Source organism: Symphodus melops (assembly GCF_947650265.1).
Source record: "Symphodus melops genome assembly, chromosome: 5".
NCBI lineage: Eukaryota > Metazoa > Chordata > Actinopteri > Labriformes > Labridae > Symphodus > Symphodus melops.
Window position 1 is genome coordinate 3,212,964 of NC_136695.1, and position 14,391 is coordinate 3,227,354.

The window sequence follows — 14,391 nt, forward strand, 5'->3', positions numbered from 1 at the left end:
GTCACGCTCAGGCTGCGGAGCTCAACCATACTGTCATGTTGTGTTTCAGGTGACAAACATCGACCGCTCACATCGCCACCAGAAGCTCACACTCCCGTGCGTTTACTGCTTGTACCTGCACTGCAAGCTAACACACGCCAGCGCAAGCTAACCGGCAGTGTTTGTTTGTCACCTGCCTCGTTTGGAACGATTTTTATCCCTTCAGCGTTTCGCCTCTTTGTGAGAAGATACTTTCTCTTCTTTACGTCTGCGTCCGCCACACTGCCTGATTTAAATTACACCTAATTGTTGAATTGGATCGTCTCCTGCACGCTCTCATTAGCTGGAGGAAACACAGCGGCTCCTCTCGAGTTAGCTAAAGCTAATCAAAACAGAGCAGTAACATCCAGTCAGCAGCACACGTGAATGGAGGCAGCGTTACTTTTGCCTATTTCTTATTTTACCTTTTTGTTTCTGGGATGAAGCTACAGACTCTTCATTTATGCCCCGGATGTTTCTCTTTAGAGGCTTAACGCTCTGTGTTATAAAAAGGAGTCAACACTCTTTTTAATTAAATTCACCTAAAAAAGAAAAGTTAGTATTTCAACATGGTCACCAGTTCAGGTCCCGTTATGGACCTAAGTCTGCCAGGTCACTTCCTGAGTACTACCGAGCCACCCAACCTGCTCAGTGGCGCCCCCTGTGTGCAGCCCGCCTCACTCCGACATCATGAATAAATGTCCGTCTCTTGGTTTGTTTTGTGCATTTGTGTAGGTTTGTGTGTGTATGCGTGTGTGTGACGTCAGAGTGTAAACCTCTGTAAAGTATGTTCGATTAAATTAGATTGAAGAAATCCATCCTGTGACCAAGATATGGAACTTTTTTTAAAGTTTTATTTTAACTTGATTTTATCACTAAGATTTAACTCTGGGTAGAAATACATGAAGCAGCTTGAGTCCTGTTTCCAGTTCAGGTTGGTACAGGACACATCTGTTGGTGTTTCCACCAAAATAACTGATCTGTACCGTCCTACTTTTTTTAGTATGCTTCTGTTGCGGTGCCAAGCTCACCGATCCGGCCCTGACGGCTGAAGCTAGACACACGGCAGTCCGTTAATTGGCCGAATGAATCTTCACTTCCTGTGCTCAACACAAAAGGCTCCATGTTTGAATATCTCCTGAATATGGAGAGAGTTATTTCATGGCTGTTTTGGTAGATGCAGAATCACTGTGTCGCGTTCTTCTTCTTTGTTGAATTTGTTGGCGGTCTGCACTACGCGGCGCTGGGATTTAGTGACGTGTCAGGAGACAGATTGGGATTTACTGCACCAAAGTGTACCCAACCAAACATGACCACTTTGAATCTGACCTGTCTCCTTTACCGCTGGTCATTCTCCAGTTCCTGACTCTGAATCCACCGTCCATCTCTGTAATGAAAGAAACACCGGCCTCAGTCACATCGTTTCTGTGGAGAGATCCAGGTTGCTTCTCTCGCACCTTCCACTCATGTTCCCCTTCACTCGCTCGTCTGCTCAACGAGGGTTTGTCCTGTTTTGTCTTGACAGTGTGTGGACACAGTTCTCTGCTCTTTCATCATGATTACACCCGTATCTTTTCAGCCGTGGATCTGCTCAGGTATAAATATCAGGCTGAGTCAGCAACTACATCAAACCGAGGCAGGGAGGAGACATCGTCACTGATCTCACAGAAACAATCAACTTGTGAGGTTGTGAAACCACTTCCATGACTGAAGCGCCGAGCGGAGCGATGTTACTAATGTGAACACATAGCGGGGGGGGACATATCACATTTGGACATCTTTAGATGCATGTGAACTGATCTGTCAGATCTATCAGATATATCACATGAGCATAACTTTAATGTTATTTTAATTTTATATGCTTTATTAAACGCCCCCCCGTGTAATATGACATCATCAGTTTGTACTAACACGTACCGCTGAAGAAACTGCATTCAAACATGGGACAGAAGTTCAATCACACGTGTAAATATCGTGTCATTGTTAAAAACACAGATTTCACTTTTTAGACTTTTTATTTTCAGCTGTAACAAAAGTTTTCCCATTTCATATTTGATGACAAAGGGCTTTTTTTTCAGATCTTTTTTTTGTTGTTGTTGTTGTATTGTAGTAAAAATCCCTCCGATAAGGAACACTGACACACCAACTTTTCTTTTAACTTTTTTGCTATTGATGCTGTTTATTTGACCTGTTTTATTGTTTGTTTTTTTGGAGCTGCTGTAACATCCTAATGTCCCCCACTGGGGGATCAATAAAGTTTATCCTTATCAAGCAGACGGCAAAGGAAGCTAGCAGCTACGTAAGCCAAAGACTACAGCCGCCGGCCAACCGCCACGCTCTGCACGTGCGTGAGAGGAAATAACCGCTCGTATTATAGGCAGCCTACGAATCAAGAATACGGTCTGATAAAAGTGAAACATGGTCATCCCTCGGTCTTTGAGGGGAAAAAGAAGAGAAGAAGATGTAAGGAAGAAAGCGCACTAACTGGTTAAACATTGGAGACTCCAGCAGCTTTAATGAACCTGAGCTGGAGAAAAATAAAACAGATTCCTCTCACCAAACGCATCGATGATAATTCAACATGTCAACAAGGAACAAGGCAGACAGGAAGCTGGACAAAAACGAGGGCGACGCCCACTCTCCATCGGTCCAACGAGGACCGGCGGCCGACGATCACCTCGGTCAGATCAGAATGGAGACAAATAAAGATTTCATATTGAGCTTTTTATCGAAATAAATAAATGTGTTGTCGATGTTTCTTCAGCACAGGATGGAACGTGGCGTCCTCACAGAGCCGCAGCGACGGCGGCGTCCTCAACATGTATACGACATATTTATGATAAACTGTGAAAGCAGCCGGTTTGTTTGGCTCACACGACCGGAGAAAAGAACAAACTGTTTGTTCCCCCCCCCCCCTAAGTGCACACATCTTACTGCCTGCATGCTGCTGAAACTCCAGCCAGTGGAATGTGTCAAAGCTGTTAGCAATCTTTAATGATTCTTTTTTTTTCAGTCATTGCACAGTTATACTATAAACAACACCTGTCTGACAGGATATATTCCAGGATTTATTTGTCTGAGAGAGAGGCGAGGGAGCCGCAGAGACGAGGGACGCTGGGCGAGCGTGAGCGTCTAAGGCTAACAGAGACAGATGGTGCGTGGAGCCGAGGTGTAGAGGGGAGGAAGCGAGGAGGCGGAGGAGGAAGCAGGGAGTGAAGCGAGGAGGTGGAGGACATGTTGAGGGAGGAAAGAAGCAGCATAAAAGAAGACATTAGTAATCTCCCCAGCTGTTTGTGTGAACAGAGCTGCTGTGCCGACTCTCGCTCGCTCGCTCTCTCTCTCTCTCTCTCTCTCTTTGTGTCCGTCTATCAGCACCTCTTATCTTATTGACAAAGCATGCGGTGTCCCGAAAGCTGGGCCCCGGCCCAAAGCCAGCCCGCTAAGCCTGAGAGGAGCACAGAGTCATTGATACAGGGGGATTATCTCTTATTATGGTCATGCCTCACTTTGCACCCACCCTCGCCCACATCACAGGACTGGCACTTCTGGCAAACACACACACACACACACACACACACGGAGTGCAGAGCCGGCGTGCGTTAGGGCTATCTCTCACATCAGACAGGCTCTCAGATACAGCGCCTTATCAGCAGGTAAAAGATGTGAAGGACTGCAGGGACTCATCCCTCCTCCTCTTTTTTCCCCCTGACAGGAGGAACCTTACGTGATGTTCAAGAAGTCTGACAAGCCGCTGTATGGGAACGACCGCTTCGAGGGCTACTGCATAGACCTGCTGAGGGAGCTGTCCAACATCCTGGGCTTCACCTACGAGCTCCGCCTGGTGGAGGACGGGAGGTACGGCGCTCAGGACGAGAACACGGGCCAGTGGAACGGCATGGTGAAGGAGCTGATGGAACACGTGAGTCTCCAAACGTCACCATTGAGATTTCAGCCGCAGCAGGACCGTGATAGCTTCGTTCTGCAGCAGTGAATCAGGCTGCGATGGCTAAAAACTGTGTCCTCGAAAAGGTCATCTTCTAATCACTGACTGATATTTTGAAGTGTCTGACAACACGACAGAAAGGATCCTGACCTTTTTGTTCCTCACGTTCAAACGGACGACGCTTCTTTATCATTACAAACATAGAAGAGGAGGTAGCATCGAGCGCTTTTTCAAAGCACAGTCATGTGAGGATAGCAGAGATTCTGCTGTGACGAGTTTCCCCCAAAGAGCTTATTAAAAACACACACACACAATCTGCTCACAGCGCAGATCGTTACACCCGACAAAGACGCACAGAGACAAACCGCACGGGCAGGAGGACCGCCTGGTCAACGGTCCATATCTGACCCCGACCCATGGAGGGGTCAGCTCTCCTGCAGACCGGGCTCCTCTCTGGATCAGAGCTGTGATTGGCTGTTGTGACAGATCGTCTGGTCTTTTCATGGGTGAAGGGTCCCGTCCCCCCCTGCGACGCCATGTTCAGCGCGGGCTTGTCCCACTTCCTGGCTGCACTGAGACAGATGGTGATTGCAGCAGACAGGCCCCTCACAAGGCCGGGGGAATGCGCACTCACACAGGATGAGGTTCAGTTTGAGGGTTGAAACGTTGAATTAAACTGAGCAAGTCAGAAAACATCCAGTCGGAGAAATCTCCCAAAGTTATCTCGGCTCTGCTCCGACGCAGCAGTCGACACATCCTGATTGCAGGACTGCGATGAAGAAGTCATATCAGCACCAATTTCTCCCGTTTCACACCTGTGAGCAGCGAGCTCAGTCAATTTCTCCTTGAGTGATGTATGGCAACCTTCATGAGACAAAAAGGATATATCTTTGAGAAATGAAGCACTTGACCTTGCTGTGAATGTTTTGCATTTATAGTCGCTCTGCAGCCGGAGATTTATTAACTGTCAACAGCACAACACACTTTTCAAACCCAGATATGCTAACGTGACTTTCCTGTGCAGGCGCTATACGTCCTTCCTCTATATCTCTGAAGCACGTGCATTGCATCAAAACATATATTCAGTCTTTACCCATATAGAGTCAAAAACACTGTTTATAAAAGTCGCTCCAGGTTTGGGCCGAATGCATCACCTTCACAGACCTTCAAAGCCGAACAGGTTGTGTTAAAGATGGTGGGATGCAAAGTGTGACGTACAAGCCCACAACTCAGTTTCCACTGGAAACAGAATTTCTCAAATCGTTTCCAGTGACCTAAAACAACACACACACACAGATAAAGTTTTCCCTTTGAGGGGACTAAAGGCCCAGGGTCCGCCCGTGGCCTACGCATTAGGAGCGCCAGTCATCCCTGACACCCGAGAGTAGCGAGCAATAAAAATTAAAGATAGGAAGAAGAAAAGTGTCACGACTGAACACAGAACACCCAAAAGCACGTCTCTGAGACAGAAGGCCGTTTTCAAAGTCCGTTTAAATCACAAAATCCAAACTATCGAAGTAACGGATCTAAATCCAAACGAAGGTCAGGAGACTCAACAGGATCAGATCAGAAAGGCTGGACTAAAGAAAGCTGGAGCGCTGATACAAAGAACAAGATGACACAGAGTGAGGGGAACACTGAGACTCTATACTGAGAGGGGGTGAGACACATCAGGTGATCAGCAGAGCGGGAAACACTGGGGGGGAGGGGCTTAATCCGAGGACGTGACAAAAACATGTTAAATGTTAACGTCGTGTTTTTTATCCAATGTAACTTTTGATGCTTTTATTCACTAAGAATCAACAAACACATGACTCAGTTCACATCAGCTTCTTAAACAGGAGATATACGTATAGTGTATATATATCACAACACCATGTGACACTGACTGTAACAATAAACATCAGGTTCAAAGAAAGAAAAAGCTGTTAAACATAAAGCTGCATGCCAGTCATCTTTAAGCCTATGAACATTGTGATTGGTGGTCTTGCTAAGGACGCTAACCCCCCCCCCCCCCCCCCCCCCCCCCCCCCCCAATCAACCGTCACCCGATGCTTAAAAACTGGGACGAGGGCAGGACAGTCCAATACAGGATCACCGAAGCCGGACTGTGAGTGTGACCCTCAGATGGACCAAGTGATGCATCTTGGTAAACAGCGTCATCTTACACAGCAGCTGAAGCTGCAGCTAAATGCAGAGAGAATCAGTCAGAGCTATGATTTAGGCTTCAGAGTTTAGCGTTGGGCGTATTGTCGATGTCTGGAGAGAAAAAAGAGGGCTTTAAATTCCTCGCTAAGTGCCTGGGGACAGACTCCGTCGCGTGTAAAGAGCCTGTTTTCTTAATTTGATTGCCTCTAAATGCTTCCTGTGCCCGTGACTTACGGCCTATCTCTCTTTCCTTCTTTATGTTTTGCTGTTGACAGAGAGCTGATCTGGCAGTGGCTCCCCTCGCCATCACGTACGTGCGCGAGAAGGTTATCGACTTCTCCAAGCCCTTCATGACGCTGGGTATAAGTATACTGTACCGCAAGCCCAACGGGACCAACCCTGGGGTCTTCTCCTTCCTCAACCCCCTCTCGCCCGATATCTGGATGTATATTCTGCTGGCTTACTTGGGTGTCAGTTGTGTGCTGTTTGTCATAGCCAGGTAACATGTCGCTTCCAGGTGGTCACTGCTTCACACACGGTCAGACACATCGCTCAGCCTCGCCTAGCTAACTAACCACAGGCTAATCCCATCTAATTACAGGAAGTGTGTCCTGACCACACTGACTCCATGCACTGAAAGCTAATCAATGGTCATGACTCAACGTGAAGGAATAACTCAGCACACTCACATCCACAAACAGGAAGTCAGCCCTTAGAGCAGTTTTAGGCCTATCAGCCGTTTGAGGGTTGTGTGTGTGTGTGTGTGTGTGTGTGTGTGTGTGTGTGAGAGAGAGAGAGAGATTGTACACTCATGCAGCTGTGTGTGTGTGTGTGTGTGTGTGTGGGATGCGTGGAGCTCGATGTGAACACTGCCGCCCTCCTCTCCCTACCTCTCCCTCACTGTCCCCAGTGTCTCCGAGTTCATGCTGTCTTTTCTTCGCTCTTGCTTCCTTCACCTTGCTTCAAACAACAAAACTCTGACTCAGAGATAAACGCCTGCTTTTTTTTTTTTTTTTTTTTTTTTTATCGTCTCCCTGTTTTTTGAAAAGCAAAAAAAGCAACTTACAAGTCCAACGTCTGCCTTATTAGATTTTTATGAGCCGTCAGCTCACAGATGAGATGTGTTGTAGGGAAAGCAGAGGCGAATGTGAGCGTAGTCCTCAGGATGTCACATGGACTCTGAGTCGTTGGTGTCTCTGGTGTCCACGAGAGCTCAGACTCTGTAATGATGAAACTAAATCCTTCAGCCCGGACGTCTTTGCTGTCCCTGGATGTAAAAACATAAAGAACCTTTGGCCGTTTCCTTCCTCATTAAGGCTGATTCTCTGTAGCTGCCTTGGACTTCCTTCCCTTGTGCACTACAGTTCTCTAATAAACGGGGCTGTGACCTGCGCGTTCAGGTCTTACACTGCAGTTAATCACTGCCGCCCCAGGTTCAAATGGCCGCTCACTTGTTTCGCAGAGAGTGAACCCAGTGAGGGAGCTCTGCAGAGGCTTGTTGCTAACAGTGCTGCAGACATGCATCGCTGATGAGACGGTGAAAGTCTCTCTGCAGAAGTTTGAGGGAGATTTAAAAATGAAATCTGAAATCACACGTTTAAGTTACGTTATGTTGAAGTGAGGACCGAAAGCATTCAGCGTCTTTGCTCTGTTAAAATCAATGGATGCTGCTGGAGCAGAGGTTTGTGTGTGCGCCCCGTGAACGCAGGCTGCCGTCGTCCAAGTGGGCGGCCCGGGTTAGAATCCGGCTCCACTCTCTCTCTCTCTCTCTCTCTCTCTCTCTCTCTCTCTCAGCTTGACAAAGACATTAATGCACTTTGGAGACATCCTGGGTAACCTTCCCATGACAGACAACTGAACCAACCAGCAGGTGATCAGGGGCCGTGTAGGCGGAGTCAACAGGTAGAGACACGTCTTCTGCAGAAGCACTTAAAGCACCAAGTTCAGGCTGGACGTTCAACAGATCCTTGTATAGATTGGTCGTGGTTGAATTGACAGCAGATGAAAGCAGTCTTTGCTCATCCACTCTCAGCTTTGACTCTATCGTAGCGGTTGACATCAGGCGAGTCTTGTCTGAAAGCTGCTCGGTTGCGTGTGGTTCTTTGTCGCTGCGGTTTGAAGCACGGTGAAGGAAAACAAAAAGAGGAAGAAAGGTATGTTACCAGTAAAACTGTCGGGGGGAGTCTTCGGCCGTCTTGCAGCCGTGACCCGACAGTCTTACCGTTAACGCTCGTGCTTCGATGTTACTGGCGATATGATCACCACATGAGAGTTAAAAAGCGGCAACTGTCATCTAAGTTGGCTCAGAATATGCACCTATCTGTTTTAAATATCACAATAAGTAAGTGTTTGGGTAAGTGTTCAAATTTTCCCCCCTCACTTTATTCCTCCTTTTCTCCTGTATACACAGATGCATGATGGGCTACAGCTGCATGTCTCTGCTGTAGATCTGAAACACACAGAGTCTCACAAACTTTCATGAAATGAGAAAACCCCAAAAAGACAGACGACAGGTTCCTCTTTAAAAACGTGCTTATGATCCGCGTACACGTCAAACACTGTAACCGTATCGCCTTGATCACATGTGGTCGTAGACATGTTCCTCTCAGGATCTTCCTCTGTGAGATCGCGTCGCTAAAGCCCAGCAGAAGGTCGATGTGATGGAGTTTGTGTCGCTCATGTGTTAGCCAGACGTTCTTCTCAGAGAGCGATCCTCAGTCTTTGCTCACAACCGGCCTATAGAGAGAAATACTTCCTGTTTACACATCTGTTAACCTTTAATAAATACCATCTACTCGCCTCGATACGACCAGGAGTAAATGAGTGTATGGATTCTGTTATCTGGCAAATACCCCCCTGTGTCTCAGCTACGTTTAGAGGCTTTCTATGTCGGTAGATAGTTTTTAAATTGGTCAAACTGTCGGAGGAAATCTGACCGGCTGAGTTCCTGAACAGCACATTCAGAACATAATTCATGCTTCCCTTACGTGTGAAAACGTGTGAGCACCTTTTGGATAGACGTCAAAACAGTGCATCCACTAGAGGCGCCGTCTTGCACAGACAAGCTGACACTCGGTTCCCGACTTAAAGCTATTTTATTGTTCACCTAAGAAAATATGAAGCTCCATTTTGAACGATGTAACCGTCTCTATCCGGTCCTTGGTGTCAAACATCCACTAGAGGGCGCTTTCCTTCCCATCTCCGAGCCGAGGTGTTGACTTGTAGTTCCCTGTCCGTGTGCCGGGCAGGGCAGCATCATGTATGTTTATAGTTCCTGAGCAGCTTGAACAAGCTTACCTCAGAAAAACGTCCGCCATTCTCCAAAGTCTTTTTGCTGTCAGTTTTGCTGGTTTGTCTTTAAACCGGGCGCCAGTTTAGTCCGTATTTATAACCTTCTGTAAAACATGCAGAAACACAGATTGAATGAATCCAGAGCACAGACAGTATCTGAGTCATATCCATACTCTTTAATATGAGGTTAGGTGAGGGCTATAGGACGGCGTCTTCATGGTCAAAAGAGGAATGACTTGATTGGTGTCTTTTGATATATATTATGTGTGTTTTGGTTTCTGACAACTTTACAGAACTGAAACACATCTTACTGATCAAACAAAAGTGATTGTTTTCATTAAGGTCAAACAAACGTGACCTTGGAGAAATTGGAGTGGATGGTCTGCCTCTGGTTTGATCAGTTTGTTTGGATTATTTTGGGACTGTTGGTGTTTATAATATGTGTTTTAGATCCAACACAAACATACTCACCATTAACCAGCAGAAGTGCAGCATGTTAGCAGACCACTAGGGGGCCCTTGAGGGCTGACAAACCTAAACCAAAATATGTGCAAATTTTGCAACGACAGTAGGAAACCTCCCTCAGCGTGGCCCCGTCTGACAGCACTCACTCTGTGAAGCGTTGCATGCCTTGTTGTTGGGAAAAACCAAAGTGTGTCCATGAAAGTCCAAACTGCAGAAGGAGGATCTGTCAGGACTCTGGTGGACATGATGCTGATGAACGTTGGTTGAATTCCCCCCGATAGTGTTTTTGCCTCGATCCCTCACGGACTCGATTCGCCGCTGTAAACAATAAGGAAGTGGTAGAACAGCAGCTCCAGTGAGCTCTCCTTGATACTAGACCTCCCACATTTCTCTCATTTCAGAAACATTTGTGAGACACATTTTAGGAGTGACTTTATAGCAGGGTTCAGTTCCACTGTGCATTGATAAAGTGTTGATATCTGTGTGTGTACACATTACACATTTGATCTATGTGTGCTTGTGTTTGTGCTGTACTGTGAGACTGACTGTTTGGATGTGTGGGAGACGGACAGAAACTGAACACTCACAGAGAAGATAGAGCAGCTTATCTCTGCCATGTTGAAGTCTTTCACAGTTCCACATGGATGCAAAGCTGAAACCACATCATGTACTGCTACCTGCTGTTGTATATCCACTGACTGTAACTGTTTATTTTCCCTGACACATGAAGAAGAAGCCTGCTCATTATCACCCTGTTAGTCGTAGTTGAACTTCAGTTGAATACACTGAACCACTTCAGACTATTTAAGAGAAGCAAGAGGTGGAGCTTCGTGACGGGATCAATCAGAACGATCATTCCTGACATCAGGCGTCCTAAAGGTGCGCTCACACTGCCAATCCGTACCGTGCCCAAGCATTCTTCAATAACAATAATTATTATCTGTTTGATGGTGCCTTTCAGGTCACCCAAGGTCAAAGCATTAAATAACATATCAAGAACAACTAAAGCCCAGTACGGTCCGGATGGCCAGTGTGACTGTGCTCTCAGAGTTTGAATCCATCGTCCTCGGTGTTTGAGCCTTTGGTTGAGTGCGTGCTCATATTAAAGACAAGCCTTCATCATGTTGTTAAAAGAGTCTGAGTTGATCTGCCAGACACAAACTTTGTTCAAACATTGATGCTGAACACATGAAGCACTGACTTCATACTATGGAGATCAGAACTTAAAGACAGTCTGTCTTTGTCCTTGAATAGTTCAGAGGTCATTCACAGCTCTATATTATACCTTCGACAGGTTGAGCAGGATACGTGTTGACATGTAGCGTCGCTCGCCCTGTGACGGAGCAGCTCCACTGTTCTGGTTCTGTTGGTCCATCGCTCTATCCTGCACTGACCCCCCCCCCCCCCCCCCCCCCCCCCCCCCGCCCCCCCTCGAAACAGATAAAAGGCTCACATCGTTGCCTCCCCCCGTTCCCTCTTATCTCAGCACTGACCTTGCTCCAAGTTCCTCCCTGTGCAGCTCAGATGACCTGAGATAATGTTCGGGCAGTGTAATTGGATCAAAATGGCAGCCAACGTGCCGAGCGGCTAAGCTGCGTTGTCTCCTGTAAACGGCATTGGTTTAGCATTCTCTGACCCAAACAGCAGGTCCAAACAGCCACTCCCATCACCCAGCACGCCACTGACAACTTCACTCATCCATGTTCATGGTGAGCTGTAATTGGCTTTTCTCAACATGATTGGAGGAAATACACTCTGAGACCTCTGCACAAGGGATTGGGTCACATCGTCACATACGCGGCTCCAAGGTCGCAGTTCAGCTGAACTCAATTTGGCATTGCAAATTGACAAGCAAGCAAATCTGGGACAAATTGAGTGAGCAGACGGATTGATTTAAGGCCAAGGATTCTCTCGCTGCACGAATAAAGGGGACATTCAGGGGTCCTTGAGCTGCGCTGCACAATATGTTGTAGGGGTTGAAAAGGAACGCGAGTGCTAACCACATTATAATGGCAAAGCCCATTAGTCAATGACAGGGCGCAGTTATGATGCTGTCATTTCATCGATGCAGCCATACATCTTCATACAGAGTCGTGCGTCGCAGCATTCAGAGCGGTCCCGTCGTCTTCTCCCCCCTCGAGGACGTCGGATCAAAGCCTCGACACGCAGCGCTCTGCATTATCCTCCACGCTCCACCGTACATCCTCCCGAGGTTATCGCCTCTGACTCGCTGCGCGGCGAAAAGACCACTCGCTCACACAAGTCCGCAGTACGCTCTGCAATTTGATTAGTCAAAGCGTGGCGTGTGTGAAACAGCCTGAGTGGAGTTGGGGTCTCGGTTCCTCCTGTTCTCCTGCACAAACCGAATCAGGTCAGGATGCTTAATTGTAGACCAATCAACCTTTACTAATGTGATGTCACTTTTATTTAATATGAATAAATGAGAAGTCTCCCTGCTTGACGAGTGCGCCGAGTGAGGGGGAGCGCGGCGGCCGGCGTGGGCATGATGGGAATGAACCGTTTGATCTGCTGAATATTAATGCTCCTCCAAGATTATAAGGATTATTAGTTCTTTTCTCGGCTGACAATGGAGTTATTTTTGGACCCCATCGATTAAATTACTGAGGGAATTGCCTTTGATATGAGCACTCCTACACAAGGAGCCACTTTGGGAATATGAGTGGTGTTAATTCAAGCCCACTTCCCCAGTATTGGCTGTTATTTAAACCTAAAAACACACAGAGACGGGAAGGACAAGCTTTCCTTTTTTTTTTCTCATTTTTAGGGCTTCAGCTAAAGGAAGAAATCTAAATCAACAACCGGCCGCCGTTTTTCTCTGACATCATGCTGACAGTGAGAAGCTGCAACGCTGCGGTGCTGGTGGACAAGTGGTTAGGGTGCAGGCTCGATGTACAGAGGTTGAAGTCCTCATGGTGGGCTGCAAAACCAGCTTTGTTTCAGAGAAGCGTGTGCAGCGAGGAGAAATACCGACCAATAAACAATCGCCTGTTTGAACACGGCGAGGTCGTGTTTGTCTTTTAACCGCACCAATCAACGGACTGCAGAGTTTAGCTCCACCTTTTATACTCGCCACCTCAACAGAAGGGGAACAAAAAGTAGGACGGTGCAGGTCGGTAATTCGGGGATCTTTCCCGACTTTAGTCGATGGAAACGCCACACAATGTGTTCTGTACTGAGACGAACCGAGCCGGACCGCTTGGTGGAAACGCAGCTTTAGAGTTTCAGGTTTACAAGAACACAGAAAATAAATTAGCTTCACTTTAAAACGTGGCGTGCAGTCTCTCCTGATTTCCATCATCTCTCCTCTTGTCGGTTTGTTGAACAAATATCTGAGTGAGTAAAATGCAGCACATGAAAACAGTTGAACTTCCCACCCTGAGCTTGATGTTGGAGGAAAACGAGCTGCTAAGTGCTGGTGAATAAACTCTTAATATACTAAGTGAATAACAGGAGGAGGCGTGTGCACATGTAGAAGTAGGCTTCATCTGTTTCACTTACTAACCTTTGCTTTCTCTCCCCCGTCTCCCCAGGTAGGACGGCCACTCTTGGTCTGTTTGATTGTCTTCTCTTGTGTCTTTATGCCTCTGCAGTAAACATATATGTGTGTGTGTGTGTGTGTGTGTGTGTTCTCTGTTAACTGTCACAGGTTTAGTCCCTACGAGTGGTATAACCCCCACCCTTGCAACCCTGACTCGGATGTAGTGGAAAACAATTTCACCCTGCTAAATAGTTTCTGGTTCGGAGTTGGAGCTCTCATGCAGCAAGGTAGACGCCTCTGCCTGCCCCCCCCCCCTCTTTAAAGGCACAAGTCCCACTTTTTGCTGGGGGTCAACGTTGCTCTTTGACCAGGCCCGTGAGCGTGCATGGGGGCCTCTGTGCATGATGCCGGATGCTTGACTGGTAGAGTCCAGCAGGAGGGACTGAGCGGAGATTTGACTGATGTGATTGATGAATGAGGATGTTGCTCCTGCATGCCCCCCCCCCCCCCCCTCCCCCCCCCCCACTTCTTCACAGCCGTCTGAACAGGTAAGCACACCCACCCAGAACACCTGAGACGGATCAAATGGGTGCGAGTGGGTGAGAGTGAGAACGTAGCAGCTTCCTACCAGTGCCATATCTTCTCAACGAGTGGAGAGAAAGCCCCTAAAGACGAGGTTGAAATAAGTCTGTGTGATCCTTCAGCATGCATGTGACCACGAGAGATATGCTGCATCCTTAAATGACTTCTCTCATTAAAACTCAACCAGCACTTGGGAGTGATGGTTTAAGGACCTGGAAAGCATGTCCGTCTACAAATGGTCTTGCATCTTATTAGCTGAGCACAGAATCAATGAGATCGTTTGAGCTGATTTAAAGGGCCAGTTCATCATTTTTAAAGACTCTCATACTTCTGGTTGTATCTGTCCGTGCAGATGGTTTGGATTCTTACGTGCAGGATTATTATTTCTGTATTTGTGAGGGACCGTGTGCAATTAAAAAACGTAAATGTAACCATTTGATGCATT

At 47.1% G+C, this 14,391-nt stretch overlaps 1 protein-coding gene across 4 annotated transcripts in view; it reads left to right on the top strand.

The window, feature by feature from the left end:
* LOC306823715 (glutamate receptor ionotropic, kainate 2) overlaps nt 1-14,391 on the top strand; it is a 231,826-nt gene that overhangs the window by 166,605 nt on the left and 50,830 nt on the right. For 3 of the 4 annotated variants that reach the window (XM_079343481.1, XM_079343483.1, XM_079343482.1), the window contains 3 exons: nt 3,731-3,937; nt 6,385-6,608; nt 13,533-13,651. In XM_079343481.1, the coding sequence (XP_079199607.1) occupies nt 3,731-3,937; nt 6,385-6,608; nt 13,533-13,651 (550 nt within the window). The remainder of the gene's footprint in view (nt 1-3,730; nt 3,938-6,384; nt 6,609-13,532; nt 13,652-14,391) is intronic. The other variant, XM_079343484.1, reaches the window with a different exon arrangement.